At 47.2% G+C, this 22,964-nt stretch overlaps 1 protein-coding gene across 1 annotated transcript in view; it reads left to right on the top strand.

The window, feature by feature from the left end:
* GSS (glutathione synthetase) overlaps window positions 1-22,964 on the top strand; it is an 89,539-nt gene that overhangs the window by 46,534 nt on the left and 20,041 nt on the right. The window contains exons 6-10 of the mRNA XM_075347567.1: window positions 1,493-1,609; window positions 6,745-6,825; window positions 8,560-8,637; window positions 15,565-15,631; window positions 18,926-19,120. Of these exons, the coding sequence (XP_075203682.1) occupies window positions 1,493-1,609; window positions 6,745-6,825; window positions 8,560-8,637; window positions 15,565-15,631; window positions 18,926-19,120 (538 nt within the window). The remainder of the gene's footprint in view (window positions 1-1,492; window positions 1,610-6,744; window positions 6,826-8,559; window positions 8,638-15,564; window positions 15,632-18,925; window positions 19,121-22,964) is intronic.

Here is a 22,964-nt window from a genome sequence, read left to right as displayed (position 1 = left end):
AGGTGAGTATAACTTTTTTTTTTTTTTTTCTACTGTTCACTTTTGTTTTCGCAGCCGCTTCCACCTCCCGCCCAGACATGGTGCCGCACGGCAGCATACATGCACAGGACCGGAGGTGGAAGCGGCGGTGACGGTACCGGGAGGATTCACGCTTCTGTGTTTACTGACAGAAGGAATCCTCTTCCTGTACATGTCACTTTACTACCCACCTCCTGCGTTTATAGCTGCGTTTTTGGTCTTACAAATGCACCAAAACGCAGCTATTTGCGTTTCTCATTGCGTCTTTCAACATCCCATTGCACTCAATGGATGAAAAGCGCAGTGAAAAACGCGGGAATAATTGACATGCTGCGTTTTTGTGGCACCACAAAAACGCAGCTGAAAAAAAAACGCTGTGTGCAGACAGCAAAAATGAAAACTCATAGACTTTGCTGGGGAAGCAAAGTCATGCAGTTTTCTGAGCAAAAACGCACCCGAAAACTGCGCAAAAATGACGCGAAAAACGCACTGTGTGAACTTACCCTAACCCTGTCTTCTCCAGCTAATGTGTTACACTTGTTTGGGGACCGAAGCAGCCGTCCTGTGTATGCAAGCAATAGCGGTTGTGACTCTTCACAACCCATCCAGGTGAGCAATTTCACACACACTCGCTAATCCTCCATCTGCGATAAGGCCCTTTTTTTTCTTTCCAGCACAATTTATGATTCACAAACAGTTGTTTGTAAGTTTTTGTTGATGCATCATTTCTGCCCCTATTGGTTACTTGGGTTTTTTCATTGTTCTACTGTATTTTTTTTGTAGTGTTTGTTTTTTTTTGTTTTTTTTTTTTTTTTACGCCGTGGTTTGTGTTTCCTTCTTGTTTTTTTTTTTGTTTTTTCTTTATACATTTTTCTTTTTGTCTGTCAGGTTTTAAATAGAGCTGCTTTATTTTTAATAGTTGGCTTTGACAGAACTTTATTGATAGTTGTGCAGATTAAAAATACATGTAATGCGTTTCCACAGCAAAAGCACACTAAAAACACATTTGGATTTTCCTCATCTGATGCAATTTTATGGAGAAAATCCACACCTAAAGCTCAGCGCAACCTCAAGAGAAATTAACATGTGGCAAATTTTAAAAACACACCACAGGTCAGATGACGCTGCGTAAAAAAAAAAAAAAAAAAGCACAGTGGGCATAAGATGTCTTCTAAATCTTATTTCTTTCAATCCCCTCTACTTAGCTGGAGCTGTAAGATGTGTTTTTTGGCGCAGCGAAAATATACAGTTTCAAAAACTCATTGTGGGAACTCGACCGTATATAGATTGCAGCTGTGATCAGGACGATCTGAGATTTGCAGTCATGTTTATGTCTGTTTTTACCTTATTTACTGTATATTTATATTATATTCAGTTTTTGTATTAAAAAAACAAAGTGCAGAAAATATCATCACATAAACTTTGAGGAGAATAAACAATTTCACCTTGTAAGTGGAGATCTATATTTCTATAGACATGTTCTGAAGTCACTTGGGAAACCAGAGGAAGCTTGTAAAATTCTGCCAAACGACCCGTCACTTGGAATAGCCAGAGGGATTGCTAAGGCCTGGGAACTATACGGCTCACCAAAGTAAGTCTGGCTTTGACATTCACTGTAGTAGAAAATAAATAGATTAGTTATTTGATTTTCCAGGTATAGTAAGTGATAGCAGTTTTCATTGTATTCTGTTTTGTTATGTTTTAATGAAAGTACCGTATTTTTCGCTTTATAAGACCCACCTGATTATAAGACGCACCTAGGTTTTGGAGGAGGAAAATTAAAAAAAAAAAATTGAGCCAAATAGTGTGCTAGAACATTTTAATAAAATTAAAATAACATTATTTTAACAATTTAGACTCAACAGGAGTCAATAGCAGCATTGTTTGTTATGGGGGACATGTGGATGACGCACTATTATGGGGGACATGTGGGTGACGCACTATTATGGGGGACCTGTGGATGACGCACTGCTATGGGGGACCTGTGGATGACGCACTATTATGGGGGACCTGTGGATGACGCACTATTATGGGGACCTGTGGATGATGCACTGTTATGTGGGATCCGTGGATGACACGGCTATGGGGGACCTGCATGATGCACTTTTATGGGGATCTGGGACTACCACCCCCCTCATCCTTAGGAATACACCCATGTACTGTATACCATACATGGCTGTATTCTGAAAGATGAGGGGGGTTGTAGTTACATTTACACTTTGGCCACTACATTAGTCCCTCCCTGGAGTGTTTACAATAAAGGACTACAGCCCCCATCATCCTTCAGAATACACCGATTGATACAGTATATTCTGAAGGCTGATGATGGGGGTTGTGTTCCCCTTCAGTGTTTTTTGCTCACCTATTAGGACCCTTCGTTCAACTGACAACACTTTGTCAGGCTCAGATCACTGATTGGTGGAGGCAGCTCTGCAGAAGTTGTCTCCACCAATCAGCATCCAGCCCTAGCGAGGAGAGGGAGAATCGTTCTTCTCTCTCTCCTCTTTCTTATGATAGTCTCCGTCTGCTGCGGAGATCTAAAATGGAGCCCGCGCATGCGCAGATCGCGATCTTCGAGAGCCGCGATCTCTATCTGCGCCTGCGTAGCCTCCGACGCGATGGACTTCAGGAAAATGGCTACGGAAGGCAGCGCATGCGCAGATGGAGATCTCGCTTCTCTGAGATCTCCATCTGCGCCTGCGTCACCTCCGCCATTTTCCGGAAGTCGCGTTGGAGGCAGCGCAGGCGCAGATAAAGATTTCGGCTATGGCGGCCGCCACCGCAGCGATTGCCGGGGGATCCATGGCGGCCGCCACCGCCACCGCAGCCGATTGCCGGGGGATCCATGGCGGCCGCCACCGCAGCCGATTGCCGCGGGATCCATGGCGGCCGCCACCGCAGCGATTGCAGGGGGATCCATGGCGGCCGCCACCGCAGCCGATTGCCGGGGGATCCATGGCGGCCGCCACCGCAGCCGATTGCCGCGGGATCCATGGCGGCCGCCTCCGCTCCAGCGGCAGCACCAGCCTCCTGTGACTCACTCCACCGCTGCATCACTGCCCGGTAAGTTACATTCACTTTGTAAGACGCACCCCTATTTTCCCCACAATTTTGGGGTAAAAAAAGTGCGTCTTATAAAGCGAAAAATACGGTAATATCGTGTTTTTCCAAAAATAAGACACTGTCTTATATTATTTTTGCCCCCTCAAAAAAGCACTAGGACTTATTTTTGGAAGAGGTCTTATTCTTGGAGAAACATGGTTGGGGGGTAAGTTTACCCCCCAAAAAAGCCGACACCCCACTTCCCAGGAGACGCATACTTACCAGACCCGGACGTCTGCGTGGCTCCCAGGTCCTCTTTGTAATCTCTGGTGGGTGCTGCACGCCATCCTCCCCTGCTGCTGGCTGACACACACACACACACACACACACACACACACACCCCAGATTGCTACACACACACACCCCAGATTGCAACACACAGATACACACACACACACAGCAGATTGCAGCCCACGCACACACACACATACATATACACACAAATCGCAAATTGCGCGCGCACATACATCACATCGAGCACTGCCGGCCACAGGGAATGATGGGAGGAAGTCGCGTGTGTCTGCAAGTCCTGTTGCGGCAGGCCCTTGCACTTCACCGCACAGCCTCTCAGGATTCTGCCGGCGAGAAGAGATTGGTGTCGCTTGATGTGGTAAGTGTGTGTGTGTGATGCGATGTTTGTGTGTGTGATGCGATGTTTGTTTCGATCCGATGTGTGTGCCATCTGATTGTGTGTGTGAGAGAAATCTGATTGTGTATGTGTGAGAGCTGATGTGTGCGGGGGTGCGATCACTGCAAGTCCTGCCACTCAGTGTCGGGTAAGTGTGATTCCGGGGTGCCCGCTCTCTGTAATAAAGTGTCCTGCAGTATCTAACTTTTTTAGCTACATGCACACTTCATTATTGATCCGCTACTAGGGTTTATTTTCGGGGGAGGGCTTCTATTTAAGCCTTGCTCCGAAAATGCTGAAAATCCCTGCAAGGGATTATTTTTGGGGGAGGTCTTATTTTTGGAAAAACACGGTAGTGGTTTGCTATTTTGGACATTTTTTAACTACAGGGAATTGACAATGGCAATAGTGCTGTGAGTGTCTGTACTCTACCACCTGAAGAATGCTGGGTTCACACATAGCGACGCAGCAGCGATCACGACAGGGGCGATCTAACCTTATCAGGATCGCTGCTGCGTTGTTACATGGTCGCTGGTGAGCTGTCAAACAGGCAGATCTCACCAGCGACCAGTGACCAGCCCCCAGCCAGCAGCGACGGGTGGAAGCGGTGCTGCGCTTGGTAACTAAGGTAAATATCGGAAAACAAAGGGCTTGGTTAACCGATATTTACATTGGTTACCAGCGCACACCGCTTAGCGCTGGCTCCCTGCACGCCAGAGTACACATTGGGTTAATAAGCAAACCCTTGCTTATTTACCCGATGTGTACTCTGGCGTGCAGGGAGCCGGCAGCACAGGCAGCGTGAGAGCGGCGGACGCTGGTAACGAAGGTAAATATCTGGTAACCAAGGAAAGGGCTTTTGGTTATCCGATGTTTACCTTAGTTACAGCTTACCGCAGGCTGCCAGAAGCCGGCTCCTGCTCCCTGCTCGCTTCAGTTCGTCGCTTTCTCGCTGTGTGCTTCACAGCGGGAGAGCAACAAGCAAAAAATGAAGCAGGACATTCAGCAACGAGCGGCGACCACACAGCAGGGGCCAGCTCGTTGCTGGATGTCACACATAGCGACGGGACGCAGAAAATGGTGACGTAGCAGCGACGTCGTTGTCGATGTGTGTGACACCAGCTTAACTTCTTGGAGATGCCTTCCAAAAACCTTTCCTCCCCCCCCCCCCAAAAAAAACATCGACAATTCGATAATGCAGCTTGTTTTTGTGAAGGATGAGCTGTATTTTGCATGACTCCACTCATTTGCACCATGTAATGTACTGAAAAACAGTAAAAAAAATTCTAGGTGGGGTCGAACTTGTTAAAAAAAAAAAAAAAACAACCAGCAAGTCTGACTTTTTTGTGTTTATTTTTTGTTTGTTCTCGGCTTTTGTGTTAACTGTGTTCACTTTGTGCTGAAAATGTTTTGTTTTACTACTTAAAAAAATATATACAGATATTTGTCACCAGTCCGCCATCCCCCCCACCCACAAAAAGGTAAAAAATTGGTCTATTTTTTGGTTGATAGAGTTGAATTAGGGCCTGATATTTCACAAGTAGAGCTGTAGGGGTTTTTTTTATCACTATTTTAGGTCCGTATAACTTTCTGATATATTTGTATTCCATTTTTTTCAGACAGTAACGTGACAAACTGCAATTGTGCTATTTTTGAGGAGTTCTGAGCTCACTGAATATGTTAAATATGTCTTATACAGACAATTAAAGTGATTAGAGTAGCCAGTCTAAGGCACACCAATTATGTAAGGTGAATGAATTATCTCGGCAAAGGAGAAGTGCTCACGAACACAGATTTAGGCCCCCTTCACACAGCTGTGTCACCGATACGCGTGATGTCCGTTTTCACACGTACTGGAGACACTGGCACACGTAGACCCATTAAATTCAATGGGTTTGTGTACGCATGCTTGTTTTCACATGGACCTTGTGTCCGTATAGTGCATACGTGTGTCCGTGTGCTACACACGTAGACATGTCCATTTTTCTCCGGCAGCACGGGTGTCGCACAAACCGCACGTGTGATCCTTGTGACATGTACCGGAGAAAACCACGTGTCTGTGATATAATATTAATTTCTACACTTGCCTTCTCCAGTGCTGCTGTCTCTGCCGCTGCTGTCATTTGCTTCCGACCCCCGTTCATTATGCTCATCGCATATTCACTGCACCGAAGACCGGAAGCAGCAGCAGCGGGGAGTCAGCAAGACCTGAGACCGCAGAGCGGAAGACATCACCAGCAGCGCTAGGGACAGGTGAGTAGAAAGTTCCTTTTCTCCGTGTATTATCATGGATAGCACACAGAGAAAACTTGTGCCAAAATTGCGGCACACGGAGGGCCATACGCACCTTTTACACATCCATATAAAAGGTGTGTGGTATTTTTTGGACGTGTGAAAGAGGCCTTAGACAAATTTGTTAACAATATTTTAGAAAAAAAGGCCTTTTATAGACATGAAATAAGTCTTGGATCTTTGAGTTTAGCTCATGAAAAATGGGAGCAAAAACAAAAGTGTTGTGTTTATATGTTTGTTCCTACACTAATACACCCGGACGCGTACACACGTCAGCAGCATTTAGACAATGCTCGCTCTGTAACACGTACACTGCTAGTAGGGTTGTTATAGGGGCTAAGTAATGCATTGTGAGGGGGATGAACTACCTTTAACTTCTTAGATACTACCGTTATTAGTGACCGCGACATCTGAATCTTTAGGCACCCCATCGTACTTTTTTTTTTTTTTTTTTTCTTTCCCCATACATTTTATGGTAGATCAAATAGTGCCATTAAGAAATGTAACTACTCCTGCAAACAGCCGTTATTCCTCTATGTTGATGATAATAAAATTAAAACATTGTGTTTCTTCAAAAGCAGGTATGAAAAAAACAGAAAAAAAAAATAGCTGCAGCATCAAGGGGTTAAGCTGCTTCCGTATCCAGAGTATGAGTAATGTGTTGGCTCCGCTCTTTTATATGCCAATTTTTTTTTTCTTTTCAGGGCTGTCGTCATGTTTTTGGTTGAGAACCTACAAAGGAACATTTTTGATCATCGTTACATTGAGAATGAGTTGTGGAACAGGTAATAAGTATTTTATATTAAAAAGCACATTGCTACCGATAAAATAACGCAGGTTCTAGATTTATAAGTATTTGTGTTATATGTGAACTAAGTGATCTCTTGTGAGTGGTAGAAAAATAATTACCCGAGAAAGTGGATATCGGAAACTGCACCATGTGGCACCAAATTTCATTCTATGAGTCCATGTACTGGAGTAAGATCCTTACATCTGTGGTCTAATTTTCTTACATAGTGTGTGTAGGTGACCTGTTACACTTTTTTAATCCATACCTTCAATTGATTTGTGCTAGTTATCATTTGTTTGCTGAAAGGGAACCCATCCACTGAACATGCTCCCCGAGCCCTGCACAGCAAGAATCAAACACTGGCTGCGTTATTGATGTTATTAACACCATGACAGTTCAGAGCAAACCTACTTTAAAAAGTCTCTGACTAGTCAAAGGTAGGTACTTGGCTAGCGCCTTTTACCCTTCGCCCCGGGACTGCCAGGTCTCTCGCTATACACACATAGAGCGAGACCTGTCAGTCTAGTTCAGTGTTCTCCAACTCCAGTCCTCAAGAGCCTCCAACAGCGCATGTTTTCAGGATTTCCTTGGTATAGCAGATGATGCAATTATCACTGTGCAATACTAAGGATAACCTGAAAATATGATGTGTTGGTGGGCCTTGAGGATTGGAGAGCACTGGTCTGGGGAATCAAAGCTGGGAGAAGTCGCAGGAGATTTGCCTCAGAATAGTTATACATACATTCATTCATTCATTCATTCATTCATTCATTCATTCATTCATACATACATACATACATACATACATACATACATAAACACCCACCATGAATTGGCTGAGAGCTTCACTTCAAGGCCACATGGACACGTTGAGTAGTTGGTGAGTTTAAGCCAAAACCAGGAGTGGGTGATAAATACAGAAGTGGTGACGTGTATTTATTATACTTTACCTCTGATTGTCCCACTCCTGGTTTTGGCTACAAATACTGAGGTAAAAACTCCCCAAATACTCAACGTGTGCACACATGGCCTTACAGTCCATCATTTGTGGACTATCTTTTGATCACACCAACTTAAAAGGCATTTTTACTGTTCTTTGTTTATTGAGTCTAGTGGTAACATCCAGCAAGTCAGAATATAATCCTGTGTATAGTTCCTCTGAGTTTAGTACCTTCAGGAAGCACTGGATAATGATTTGTGATTTTGCCCTATTTTTGGGTCCATATTGGGTCACTGTTCCTGGAAAACATTGCAGAGTGCCTACCCCATGATTGTGATTGTGGACAGGCCCTATGGTTGGTTCTTGCTGTCCTATGAACTGACTGCAGGTCATAATAGTTATACATGGATGAATATAACATATTTTGGCTGTATTGCTTCATGTGTGGCTTTTTAGTCATCCCTGTAATAATTTGTAGTAGGGTTTTTATTTTTCCTCCATAGCTCTGTAAAGAAGACTAGTTACGGAGGAATCCAGTACATGCTGCGATATTTTTTCTTTTCACACGCAGATTCAGTCCATACACAAAAATCTCTCATCTGCACTGACCCTCTGAATCACATTAGTGCGTGTACTGTCATATTTTTTTTAATTTTATTTTTTTATGGACAGCTTTGAACAAAAATACACTGGTGTGAATTTACCCTTTCTGTTACAGATTGGTGTATTATCAGTCTGTATTTCATATATATATTATTCTAACAACTTTTCTGGCATTTTCTTTTCTAGAAACATCAAAGTGATTAGGAGACGTCTTTCAGATGTCTATGAGAGAGGGTCTTTGGATGAAAAGAATTGTCTATATGTGTAAGTATATCTATGCTACTATTTCTATTTCAAAGCTCCCTTTAATTCTTTGGATCAAAGGGGAGCATGAGCTCAAATGGCGAGACCTCCCATAGACAGTGGTTGGAGCCGTAGCCACACCTGCATGCTACCGCTCCATTCACATGGGAGACACAGGACCTCATTGATCAGAGGAAATCCTGGCAGTTGGAACCAAAGAAATCATTCATTTATCATCTATCTATAAATAAAAATAAAATAAATCTTGATTTTATATAGTGCGAACATATTCCGCAGCGCTTTACATATATCAGGAACACTGTCCCCATTGGTGCTCACAATCTAAATTCCCTATCAGTATGTCTTTGGAGTGTGGGAGGAAACCGGAGTACCCTAAAAACACACAAACATGGGGAGAACATTGTCCTTGGTGGGATTTGAACCCAGGACCCCAGTGCTGCAAGACTGCAGTGCTAACCACTGAGCCACCGTGCCGCCTTCCTATCTACAAGAATAAATGTTGTTCGCAGGATTACTCTTAAATGATATTAAATACTAGGCCCCTAATTCATGAAAGTGGCCAAAAAATCTTTGAAAGACACAATTTATTTTCGCAACGTGAGGCTGCATAACAATTTTTCAACTGTTTCCATGCAATTTTTGCCCAACTTTGACAAACTAGGTGAAGCTAGGGCAGGACATGTTGGGAGTCTAAGACTGAGGTAAGATTTGTGGTGAAGCGGATGGGGGTGCACACCCCCAAGGCATGCCTAATTAAGACAATGACGCCTCTTACCCCACTCCACCCTTTCATTAAGACTGGCGTGAAAAACATCAGTCTTGTTAAATCGGAGCCTAGTTCTTTATTGCATTTTTCTTTGTCGCTCCATTGGGAGACCCAGACAATTGGGTGTATAGCTTCTGCCTCCGGAGGCCACACAAAGTATTACACTTTAAAAAGTGTAACCCCTCCCCTCTGCCTATACACCCTCCCGTGCATCACGGGCTCCTCAGTTTTATGCTTTGTGTGGAAGGAGGCACACATCCACTCATGCATTCTCAGATTAGTTATATCGGTTGGAAGAAAAGTGGGCCCCCACGGGGCCCCCGGCATGTTCCCTTCTCACCCCACTAAGTCGGCGGTGCTGTTAAGGTTGAGGTACCCATTGCGGGTACAAAGGCCGGAGCCTCATGCCGTCTCCTTCACCATCCCTTAGCGGCTCTGGGAGAAGTGGGATCCTGACCGGTCATCCATTCACTGGGACCGTGCTCCCTCCTCAGCCCCTGTGGGAATCTGTCGGACAGGAGTTTATCCTCAGGGACCGGGCCCTGCATCACTAAGGTACTCTGTATCCCCATGAGGATGTGCATGGAGCGCCTTCATCCCGGACGCTGCAGCAGCTGCTTATTTGTGAAGGCCGGCGGACTTCCGCGCCGACCGCGCCTGTTTGTCGGCCGCGGTCTTAAATTTAGTCCCCGGCTTCAATTGCGGCCTAGTAGCAAAACTCCCGCCCCCGGGCCTGTCTATCAGGGGTAAGGGCGGGACGGCCGGCCTGACGTCGGCTGTGAGGGCCGGAGCATCCTGTATGTTTCCTCCCCCCTCACTGATCACTGTGGGGACTCCAGATTCCCGCACTTTTCTAACGCCGCCCACGGCTCCACTCCTCCCCTGAGAGCTCCGGCAGCCATTTCTTTGGCATTCTGCCTGTGGAGGATTTCCTGGAAAGAGCTCTGCAACGCTGGGAGACCTAAGGCAGGGAATCTGGAGGACACACACTCCGCTTTTTAGCGGTCGGTAAGCCACACCGGTCACCCGGTGCTGGTCCCTTAGGGTGCCGGAATAGATACTATATATATAGTTATATATTTCTGTTCGGTCGGGCTGTATACCCTTCCCATATACCCTCAGTGATCACTCTCCTAGGAGACAACAGCATGTCGTCCACAAGGAGCAAGGGTGCCAAGGCACAGGGTTATTTTGCGACCTGTACCTCTTGTGCGGCTAAGTTACCTGCGGGTTCCACCTACCCTCACTGTGAGCAATGCTCAACCCCTGTTTTGCTTCCTCAACCCGAGCCTCGGTCACTAGTGGGCCCCTCGGCTCAGGTAGAACCCCTTGCTCCCCCTGTCCAGGCGGCAGGGACAGAGTTTGCAGTTTTTGCTGAAAAACTCTCTGAGTCACTTTCACAATCCATGGCTCAGTCTATGGACAAATGGTCTGCCAAGCTGCTTGAAGCTTTGCAGTCCAGACCGGTCCTTACACAAGCCCCGGGCCCTGTTGGATCTTCTCCTCCAGGCCCCTCTCTGTCCGCGCCACAGCACGTTCCCAGGGGGGGCCCTAGGTCTCACGTGGAGGACTCCGGCCCGGACCACAGTCCCAGACCGGCTAAGCGGGCCCGCTGGGAATCTTCCCCGACTTCTTCACGCTGCTCGGGTTCCCAGCGTGAGGACTCTCTGGAGGACGAGGCGGACGTCGCAGCTCAGGGCTCTGACCCTGACGTTGCTCTCAATCTTGATACACCTGAAGGGGACGCCATAGTAAATGACCTTATCTCGTCCATCAACCAGGTGTTAGATATCTCTCCCCCGCCGCCACCTGTAGAGGAGTCGACTTCTCAGCAGGAGAAACACCAGTTTCGGTTCCCTAAACGTACACGGAGTGCGTTTTTCGATCACTCTAACTTCAGAGAGGCTGTCCAGAAGCCCAGAGCGGTTCCGGACAAGCGCTTTACTAAGCGCCTTACTGACACACGTTACCCCTTCCCCTCTGACGTTGTTAAGGGTTGGGCTCAATGTCCCAAGGTGGATCCCCCAGTCTCTAGATTGGCGGCTAGATCTGTGGTATCGGTTGCAGATGGATCATCGCTAAAGGATGCCACTGACAGGCAGATAGAGCTCCTGGTGAAATCCATCTATGAAGCCACGGGCGCGTCTTTTGCCCCGCCCTTTGCAGCCGTGTGGGCACTACAAGCTATCTCAGCTTGTTTGGCTGAGATTAATGCTGTCACACGTAATTCTGCTCCGCAGGTTGCGTCTCTGACTTCTCAGGCGTCAGCTTTTTCTTCCTACGCCATGAACGCAGTTTTAGACTCTGCTAGCCGTATAGCGGTGGCATCCGCTAACTCTGTGGCAGTCCGCAGGGCCATGTGGCTGCGCGAATGGAAGGCAGACTCGGCTTCCAAGAGGTTCTTAACCGGTTTGCCGTTTGCTGGCGACCGCTTGTTTGGTGAACGATTGGATGAGATTATTAAGGAATCCAAGGGAAAGGACTCCTCCTTACCCCAGTCCAAACCAAAGAGACCTCAGCAACGGAAAATACAATCGAGGTTTCGGTCCTTTCGTCCCTCCGCCAAGCCCCAATCCTCTTCGTCCAGCAGGCCGGAGAAAGGCCAGAGGAACTCCTATGCGTGGCGGTCCAAGTCACGCCCCCAAAAGGCCGCAGGAGGCACTGCTTCCAAGGCGGCCTCCTCATGACTCTCGGAATCCCCGAACCGCATCCTCGGTCGGTGGCAGGCTCTCCCGCTTTTGCGACGCCTGGTGGCCACATGTTCAAGACCGATGGGTGAGAGACATTCTGTCTCACGGTTACAGGATAGAGTTCAGCTCTCGTCCCCCGACTCGTTTCTTCAGAACATCTCCGCCCCCCGAGCGAGCCGATGCACTTTTTCAGGCGGTGAACGCTCTGAAGACAGAAGGAGTTGTGATCCCTGTTCCCCTCCAGGAACATGGTCGCGGCTTTTACTCCAACTTGTTCGTGGTGCCAAAGAAGGACGGTTCATTCCGTCCCGTTCTGGACCTCAAACTGCTCAACAGACATGTGAGCACCAGACGGTTTCGGATGGAATCTCTCCGCTCTGTCATCGCTTCGATGTCACAAGGAGACTTCCTAGCATCGATCGACATCAAGGATGCTTATCTCCATGTGCCGATCGCACCCGAATATCAACGCTTTTTGCGTTTCGCCATCGGGGACGAACACCTTCAGTTCGTGGCATTGCCTTTCGGCCTGGCGACAGCCCCACGGGTGTTCACCAAGGTCATGGCATCTGTTGTGGCGGTCCTACACTCTCAGGGCCACTCAGTGATTCCCTACTTAGACGATCTTCTGGTCAGGGCACCCTCTCAGATGGCGTGTCAAAACAGCCTTTCCGTCGCTCTGGCGACTCTCCAGCAGTTCGGGTGGATCATCAACTTCCCAAAATCCAAGTTGACACCGACCCAATCACTGACGTACCTTGGGATGGAGTTTCATATTCAGTCAGCAGTAGTCATGCTACCGCTGGACAAACAGCTTTCGCTGCAGGCAGGGGTGCAATCTCTTCTTCGGGGTCAGTCACACCCCTTGAGGCGCCTCATGCACTTCCTGGGGAAGATGGTGGCAGCGATGGAGGCAGTGCCCTTCGCACAATTCCATCTGCGGCCACTCCAGTGGGACATTCTCCGCAAATGGGACAGGAGGTCGACTTTACTCGACAGGAACGTCTCTTTCCCTTGCAACCAAGACGTCACTTCAGTGGTGGCTCCTTCCCAACTCTCTATCGCAGGGAAAATCCTTCCTACCCCCCACCTGGGCTGTGGTCACGACGGACGCGAGCCTGTCAGGGTGGGGGGCGGTTTTTCTCCACCACAGGGCTCAGGGAACCTGGACTCCGATAGAGTCATCCCTTCAGATCAATATTCTGGAGATAAGGGCAGTGTATCTAGCCCTATTGGCCTTTCATCGGTGGCTGGAGGGCAGGCAGATCCGGATCCAGTCGGACAACACCACTGCCGTCGCATACATCAACCACCAAGGCGGCACTCGCAGTCGTCAAGCCTTCCAGGAAGTCCGACGAATTCTGCAGTGGGTGGAAGCCACAGCTTCCACCATCTCCGCAGTTCACATCCCGGGCGTAGAAAACTGGGAAGCAGATTTTCTCAGCCGACAGGGCATGGACGCGGGGGAATGGTCTCTGCACCCAGACGTGTTTCGAGAGATCTGTCGCCGCTGGGGAACGCCGGACGTCGATCTCATGGCGTCACGGCACAACAACAAGGTCCCGGCATTCATGGCCCGGTCTCAAGATCACAGAGCTCTGGCGGCGGACGCATTAGTTCAGGATTGGTCGCAGTTTCGACTGCCCTATGTATTTCCTCCTCTGGCGATGCTGCCCAGAGTGCTGCGCAAAATCAGGTCCGACTGTCGTCGCGCCATTCTCGTCGCCCCAGATTGGCCGAGGCGGTCGTGGTACCCGGATCTGTGGCACCTCACGGTGGGTCAACCGTAGGCGCTCCCAGACCGCCCAGACTTGCTCAAGGGCCGTTTTTCCATCTGAATTCTGCGGCCCTCAACCTGACTGTGTGGCCATTGAGTCCTGGCTCCTAGCGTCCTCAGGGTTATCTCAAGATGTTATTGCCACTATGAGACAGGCCAGGAAGCCAACGTCCGCCAAGATCTATCACAGGTCTTGGAGGATCTTCTTATCCTGGTGCTCTGATAAGGGTTTTACCCCCTGGCCCTTTGCCTTACCCACTTTTCTTTCATTCCTTCAATCCGGAATGGACAAGGGTTTGTCTCTCGGCTCTCTCAAGGGACAAGTATCGGCGCTATCCGTATTTTTTCAAAAGCGTCTAGCCAGGCTTCCGCAGGTCCGCACGTTCCTGCAAGGAGTTTGCCACATAGTCCCACCTTACAAGCGTCCGCTGGAACCCTGGGATCTTAACAGGGTGCTAACTGCTCTTCAGAAACCACCTTTCGAGCCGCTGCGGGATGTCTCTTTATCACGTCTTTCGCAGAAGGTGGCATTTCTAGTGGCAGTTACATCGCTCCGTAGAGTGTCGGAGCTGGCAGCGCTGTCATGCAAAGCCCCCTTCCTGGTTTTTCACCAGGATAAGGTGGTTCTGCGTCCGGTCCCGGAATTTCTCCCTAAGGTGGTATCCCCTTTTCATCTCAATCAGGATATCTCCTTACCTTCATTTTGCCCTAATCCAATTCACCAATGTGAAAAGGATTTGCACTGCTTAGATCTGGTGAGAGCACTCCGGCTCTACGTGTCTCGCACGGCGCCCCTGCGCCGTTCAGATGCGCTCTTTGTCCTTGTCGCTGGCCAGCGTAAGGGTTCGCAGGCTTCCAAGTCAACCTTGGCTCGGTGGATCAAGGAACCGATTCTTGAAGCCTACCGTTCTTCTGGGCTTCCGCTTCCTTCAGGGCTGAAAGCCCATTCTACCAGAGCCGTGGGTGCGTCCTGGGCATTGCGGCACCGGGCTACGGCTCAGCAGGTGTGTCAGGCAGCTACCTGGTCTAGTCTGCACACTTTCACGAAACACTATCGGGTGCATACCTATGCTTCGGCAGACACCAGTCTAGGTAGGCGAGTCCTTCAGGCGGCGGTTGCCCACCTGTAAGAGGGGGTCGTTTTCGGCTCTTTTTATCGAGGTATTCTTTTACCCACCCAGGGACTGCTTTTGGACGTCCCAATTGTCTTGGTCTCCCAATGGAGCGACAAAGAAGAAGGGAATTTTGTTTACTTACCGTAAATTCCTTTTCTTCTAGCTCCTATTGGGAGACCCAGCACCCGCCCCTGTTCCCTTTGGGCTGTTTGTTCTTTTGTGTACACATGTTGTTCATGTTGAATTGTTCTTTTGGTTCATGGTCTTCAGTTCTCCGAACATCCTTCGGATTGAGTTTACCTTAGACCAATTTATAAGTTTTCCTCCTTCCTGCTTTTGCACCAAAACTGAGGAGCCCGTGATGCACGGGAGGGTGTATAGGCAGAGGGGAGGGGTTACACTTTTTAAAGTGTAATACTTTGTGTGGCCTCCGGAGGCAGAAGCTATACACCCAATTGTCTGGGTCTCCCAATAGGAGCTGGAAGAAAAGGAATTTACGGTAAGTAAACAAAATTCCCTTCTTTCCATCCTCATTTAATATTCAGACTTGCGCCATGCTAAAATTGCACTTTCTTCCAGGGATGGCTATGAGGTTGCAGTAGCCTATTTCAGAACTGGATACATGCCCCAGGATTACAATCAGCAGGTCTGTATGGTGAATAATGCTTTTCTCAGCTGCAAGAAGGAAAAGATGATTTTTGCATGATATTGGAAATTATTGGATCATTTGAAAATTTATTGGAAAGAGACTTCAAACGGGTTGTATCACCATTTATTACTGGCTTTACCAAGATACTAGAGTTGATCAAAAAACGTTGGGCAGCAATGTCAGAAGACCTTGGCAGCGGGCCAGGGCCCTGCGAACCTCCTATCTGTCAGCATCTATGGCACTTCTAAGTTGAAGGCCCAGCACGATGTAATGACATTGTCCTGCACCTCCTTATGAGAAAAGGCATCCGAGATGCTGACAGATAGGAGGAGGTTTGCTGGATTCTAGTCCGGTGACCATTGACAACCTAAGTGACTACTTGACCAGGGTCCTGTGAACCTCCTATCTCTGATTTGAAGACCCAGCATGATGTAATGACATTGTCCTGTGCCTTCTTATGAGAAGAGGCATCCGGGATGCAGGCAGATAGGAGGAACCATTTTGCTCAACCCTACCAGATAATTATTTCTTTCTTGTTTTTATTGAATTGTATATTTTTTATTTTATGATCTGTAAGTCTGTCTGTCTGCCCCATGTAACCTGAGCTGTGTTAGCAGCATTCAGAGATATTCTTTATAGCAGCCACATAAACCATAGAAATCTTAAGGCCAAGTCCATGCAAGTACATAAAAAAAAATATTATTTATTATCATAGCGCCATCTGTTCCATGGCGCTTTACATGTGAAAGGGGTATACATAATAGGGACAAGTACAATAATCATAAACAATACAAGGCACAGACTGGTACAAGAGGATAGAGGTTCCTGCCCGTGAGGGCTCACAGTCTACAAGAGATAGGTGAGGATACAGTAGGTTAGGGTAGAGCTGATTTGTGCGGCACTATATCAGACTGAGGGTTACGGCAGGTTGTAGGCTTGTCAGAAGAGGTGGGTCTTCAGGTTACTTTTGAAGCTTGGCAAGGTAGGCGAGAGTCTGATATGTTGTGCCAGAGCATTCCAAGGTATGGGGGAGGCACAGGAGAAATCTTGGATGCGATGGTGGGAAGAGGCGATGAGAGGGGAGCAGAGAAGGAGATCTTGTGAGGATCGAAGGTTACGTGCAGGTAAGTACCAGGAAACTAGGTCACAGATGTAGGGAGGAGACAGGTTGTGGATGGCGTTGTAGGTCATGGTTAGTGTTTTAAACTGGAGTCGTTGGGCAATGGGAAGCCAGTCAAGGGATTGGCAGAGAGGAGAGGTCGGGGAGAAGCGGGGGGACAGATGGATTAGCTGGGCAGCATAGTTTAGAATAGATTGTAGGGGTGCGAGACTGTTAGAAGGGAGGCCACAGAGCAGGAGGTTGCAATACTCCAGGCGGGAGATAATAAGGGCATGTACTAAGGTTTTTGCAGCTTCTTGGGAAAGGAATGTATGAATCCGGGAAATATTGTTGAGTTGGAGGCGGCAGGAGGTGAAGAGGGATTTGATGTGTAACTTGAAAGAGAGATCAGAGTCTAGAGTTACTAGACAGGTAGCGAGCACGTGGGACTGGGGAAAGTGAGCAGCCGTTGACATTGATGGATATGTCAGGTGGGGGGGTTGAGTAAGGAGGAGGAAAGACAATGAATTCTGTTTTTGTCCATGTTCAGTTTTAGGAATTGAGCAGAGAAAAAGGATGAAATAGCAGACACATTGTGGGATTTTGGTTAATAGGGAGGTAATGTCAGGTCCAGAAAGGTAGATCTGTGTATCATCAGCATAGAGATGATACTGAAAGACATGGGACTCTGAGTTGTCCCAGGCCGAAGGTGTAGATGGAGAATAGCAGGGGTCCAAGAAATGAACCTTGAAGGACACCGACAGAGAGGGGGCGAGATGAGGAAGTGGTGTGAGAGTGGGAGATGCTGAAAGTTCAGTTGGTTAAGTATGAAGAGATCCAAGATAGCGCCACATCTGTGATGCCCAGAGACAAGAGAATTTGTAGTAAAAGAGAATGCTCTACTGTGTCAAAGGCAGAGGACAGGTCCAGGAGAAGGAAGACAGAGTAGTGTCGCTTGACTTTTGCGGTTAGTAGGTCGTTAGTGACTTTGTTTAGGGCAGTTTCAGTGGAATGATTGGGTCGAAAGCCACATTGTAACTGATCAATGACGGAGCAGGAAGAGAGGTGGGAGGACAGTTCAAGATGGACATGCTGTTCCAGTAGTTTTGAGGTATAGGGGAGAAGTGATATGGGGCGATAGTTTGACACAGAGGAAGGGTCAAGGGAGGGTTTTTTGAGGTCGGGTGTGATGAAGGCATGTTTAAAGCATGAGGGGAATACACCACTTGTTAGTGATAGGTTGAAGAGATGTGTTAGGGTCGGTATGAAGACTGTGGTGAGATTGGGGATGATGTGGGATGGGAGTGGATCAAGCAGGCAGGTTGAGATGTGATCTTGAGAGTAGAGTGGAAAGATGGTCTTTTGTCATGAGACCCACTTACTCAAGTCTAACATACAGAAGAAAGGGGTCTGCTAACATGCTATTCAATGCCCAGCGGCATTGGCATAGACGCGCGTACCTGTTCGTTGTCGGCCTCAAATGCTGGGGTTTGGCTCAGTGCGCATGATCAGATGTCCCGGCTCTTTTCTGGTGTAAGGTACGCCACAGGTCGTCATGAATTAAATAAGGAACACTCCCTGCCTCATCCATTTTGTTGGAGGTGGGAGAAACTGATGTGAAAACTTATAAAAGAAGTCTAGTGAAATTGATGAATCCGGGCCTTAGTGTGCTGCTGGATTACGGACCCGTTAAAATTTTACTGGTCACTTACCTAAGTGCATGCATTTCCTTCCCCAGCAAAGTCTGAGAGTTCAGAAAGGTTATGCGCACGTTGCTTTTTTTTTTTTTTTGCCTGCAGTTTTGGGTGCAGAATGTCAATTTTTTTTTACATTTTTACATTGAATATAGTGAAAAAACGCAATGGCAAAAACGCACGGAAAATGCGGCAAAAACAATGCATTTTTTATGCGTTTTTCTGTTAGAGGGTACGTTTTTGCTGAACAAACAAAACTATAGTGTGCGCACATAGCCTTACTGTATTACAATACAGTATATATAGTATATACAGTATATACATTATATGTATACATCTATATCTATGTATTCCATTATATATCAATATCTCTATCAGAAATATAATTGGTTCAATGGAAAATTAGTATTCTGTTCTCTAGAATTTGAATCCTTATTGAATTGCAATAGTGCCAGGTAAACATGGTATAAAATAATAATTGTTCTAATTTTATTTTAGGCTTGGGAAGCTCGTCTAAAGATGGAGAGATCCAGAGCAGTGAAATGCCCAGATATAGCGACCCAACTGGTCGGTACCAAAAAGGTGCAGCAGGAACTGAGCCGTCCTCTTGTACTGGAAAAGTTCCTGCCTGACCAACCGGAAGCTGTTTCCCGAATCAGAGACACTTTCACAGGCCTGTACTCCCTGGATATTGTACGTGGAGGTTTAGATGGTAAACTATTCAGTAGTCAGGACATAAAAATTTTGTCTTATCCATATCCTATATAATAGAATCTGGTAGTCCTGACCGTACTTCACCATTCTTAAAATGCACAAGTGTGGAGAAATATAATGTGAACTGTGACTTAATAGTCCATATTACCAGTTGCTGAATGCTGTACTTGCTATGTAGGAACTTCGCTTTAGATCGTCTTTTCTTTATCATTGCAATGATACCTTTTTATTTTACTATATAGGCAGTTTTAGACTCCTCTTCAGGTATCAAAGTACGTAATACCAAAAATAAATGTAGAATGTGAGGCCAAATAATTGAAAAAAATGTAATGGTAGCTCTGATGACATGGACTCTGTCAGTGCCTAGCATGGGTTAAGTTTCTTAACCCCTTCACGACCATGGACGGATATATCCGTCATGGAGCGTGTCCCGTTAAGCCCCGCCCCCTGCCGCGGGCAGGCGGCGGCGGTCGGCACACATATCAGCTGTTTTCAACAGCTGACATGTGTGCCTGCTAGCCGCGGATGGAATCGCTTCCACCCGCGGCCATTAACCCCTTAAATCTTGCTGCCAAAGTCTGGCAGCAGGATCTATATGCGCGCGGCCATGTTTTTTACTTACCGCTGCCCCTACCGGAAGTCACGTGCGTGATCACGTGACTATCGGTGGTTGCCATCGTAGCACAGGGTCATGTGATGACGCCTGCAGCTATGAAGTTTCACTTTCGTTTTCCCTCGGCCGCGAGCAGAGAGAAACAGAAAGTGACTGAATCTGCTCTTTACAGCTGTATAGCTGTGATCAGCAGATAGATAAGAGCGATCGGATTGCTGATCGCTATAGCCCCCCAGGGGGACTAGTAAAATAAAAAAAAATAAAAAAAGTTTTAAAAAAATAAAGAAAAAAAACAAAAACCTAAAAGTTCAAATCACCCCCCTTTCCCCCCATTGAAAATTAAAGGGTTAAAAAATCTACACATATTTGGTATCGCCGCGTTCAGAAATGCCCAATCTATCAAAATATAAAATCAATTAATCTGATTGGTAAACAGCGTAGTGGCAAAAAAATTCCAAACGCCAAAATTACGTTTTTTGGTCGGCGCAAGTTTTACGCAAAATGCAATAACAGGCGATCAAAACGTAGCATCTGCGCAAAAATGGCACCATTAGAAACGTCAGCTCGAGACGCAAAAAATAAGCCATCACTGAGCCATAGATCCCAAAAAATAAGAACACTACGTGTTTCGGAAAATGGCACAAAACGTGCGCCACTTTTATTGGACAAACTTGTGAATTTATTTTAACCCCTTAGATACAAGTAAACCTATACATGTTTGGTGTCTACAAACTCGCACCGATCTCAGGCATCATACCCACACATCAGTTTTACCATATAGTGAACACCGTGAATAAAACATCCCAAAAACTTTTGTGCAATCACACTTTTTTTGCAATTTTTCCCCATTTGGAATTTTTTTGCTGTTTTCCAGTACACCATATGGTAAAACTTATGGTTTCATTTAAAAGTACAACTTGTCCCGCAAAAACAAGCCCTCATATGGCAAGATTGACGGAAAAATAAAAAAGTTACGGCTCTCGGAAGAAGGGGAGCAAAAAACAAAAACGGAAAGTGCCCCGGGGCTGAAGGGGTTAAAATTCAGCCAGACATGATGATCGTTTATAAACGGGGGATAAGCCCCTCATTGTTTCTACAAGACTCTTAAGGCCCATTTACACACTGCAACATCGCTAGCGATATCGCTGTAACGTCACCGGTTTTGTGACTTAATAGCGACCTCCCCAGCGACATTGCAGTGTGTGAAACGCATCAGCGACCTGTCCCCCACTGTCAGGTCGCTGATCGCTACACATCTCTCAGGAACATTTTTTTGGTCCTTTGTTTCCCGCTGCGCAGCAAGCATCGTTGTATTTGACACCGTTACAACGACTTCGTTAGTGACTTTCCTTTCAAATAGCTGCCTTGACACGTCCCCAACGACCAGCTAGGTCGTTCTGCAGGTCCGTATCGCTGCTGCGTCGTTGGCCAGGTTTGCCTGTTTGAGAGCTCACCAGAGACTTTCCAGCGATCCCGGGCCAGGTCGGGATCGCTAAAAAGTCTGTGTGTAAAGGGGCCTTTAGGAGTCTAGAGTTAAAGTTCTTGTTGACTTATGTAATTGCCTTGGCCTGTGAAGGTCAGATACCCAGACATATCAATTATGTGAACCTCCCATTGTATTACTATGTGTATTGCTAGATGCGATGTAACTTAGCTGTCTCTCCCTCGTCTCTGCCAGAGACCATTACTACTAGAGATATTTTGTATACGGCTTGAAATCTAGCCAATAAGAGCCCAGTTGTATCCACCAATTGTGAAGACCCCAATGGTCTGAATGGAGAGCTCAGGGCTATAAGGAGGACTTTCCATTGCCCGGGTAGACTCTTGCTACATGATACCAATCTAGGATCTGCGGATCCGATTGGCAAGCCATAACCGAACCTGGATTATAATACTACATGGACTTCAGCATTGAATGCAAGGATTCGGCTGAGATATCAAGGACTACCTAAGGAAGGAATCCAGCTTGAGACAATCCAGTCACCTGACTACAGGGTTTGCGGTCCTCAGCCAGCTTCCTAAATCTGGCGTTATTCCATTCTCGGTGGGTGCCCGTCGAAAGCGGGTGCTGCTGGTTTGTAGTAAGTAGCTCTGAGGCACGGGCATTCTAATCCCTGGTGAGCCAGCGGAAGGGTGAGAAACTGTTGTCTGTTACATTTGTGTCTTTTGCTAGCTATGTGCCATATGCCGTTAATCGTTTGGGGATCCAATAAAGTCTTACATCCTGTGTCTGAGTAGTGTTCCGCCCACGGTTAAGGAGGTTGGGCGTTCAGTTTGGATGAGCCCTGGGCCATGCTGTCTTTCTAAAGGTGGCCGGATCAGCGACCAAGAGCACCCACTGACCCCCGGGTCTCCACAATTGGTGGCAGCAGTGGGATACTACTCAGCCTGGTTTATCCAGGGGAGTTGCAGAGGACTGGGGTTCACGGACACCGTCCAGGGCTCAACAACGAGGGAGGCACATAAGCATACCCAGCAGGCCATAGGGCAGGCATTCAGGTTTCAGATACTGCCATGGCCAACCCCACCAGCTCAGCTATGGGACAAGGACCGGAGAGGAGTTACGAGCGCAGCAGTAAATGGATGCTACAGGATCTGTGTCAGATGTGAAAGATTGAATACAGGAACACTGACACTTAATCGGACTTGATCCGGAAATTGGTCCATTGGGAGACCCAGAATGATGCAGAGGATGATGAGGACACCGCCGATGTGGCATCAGAGGATGTAAACCGTGGGTCTCATCCTAGATCCAGTGACAGTCTGGAAACAAACCAAGCCCAAGAAGTCCAAGTCAAGGAATTGTTGACTGCACTGAGGCCTGAAGCTTCAAGGGAAGAGAGGGCTGGTGTTGTGCAATTAGTTTTGGGAGTTCCAATTTCCTTACCACCAGCACCTATGCCAATAATAGACCACCACTAAGGAAGTCATCTTCGCTACAGGGACGTGCCAGTGTTTAATTATTCCAGCACTGACATAGATGAAGACTTGTAAAACTTTGAGGTGCTAATGCGTATGCACCAGGTGCCCACAGCTGAGTGGTCCAAATACCTGTGGACAAGCTTGTCCGATCACTTGGGCCTCAGGACTAGAGATGAGCGAACCTCTAGAGGCTCGAGTTCGGTTCGTCGAACGGAGGCCGCGTTCGAGTTCGGTTCGGCGAGCCGTTCGACGAACCTCATTGAAACCAATGGGAGGCAATCACAAACA

This window comes from Anomaloglossus baeobatrachus, chromosome 5, assembly GCF_048569485.1.
Source record: "Anomaloglossus baeobatrachus isolate aAnoBae1 chromosome 5, aAnoBae1.hap1, whole genome shotgun sequence".
In the NCBI taxonomy this organism is placed as follows: Eukaryota; Metazoa; Chordata; class Amphibia; order Anura; family Aromobatidae; genus Anomaloglossus; species Anomaloglossus baeobatrachus.
This window is presented reverse-complemented; position numbering and strand designations above follow the sequence as displayed.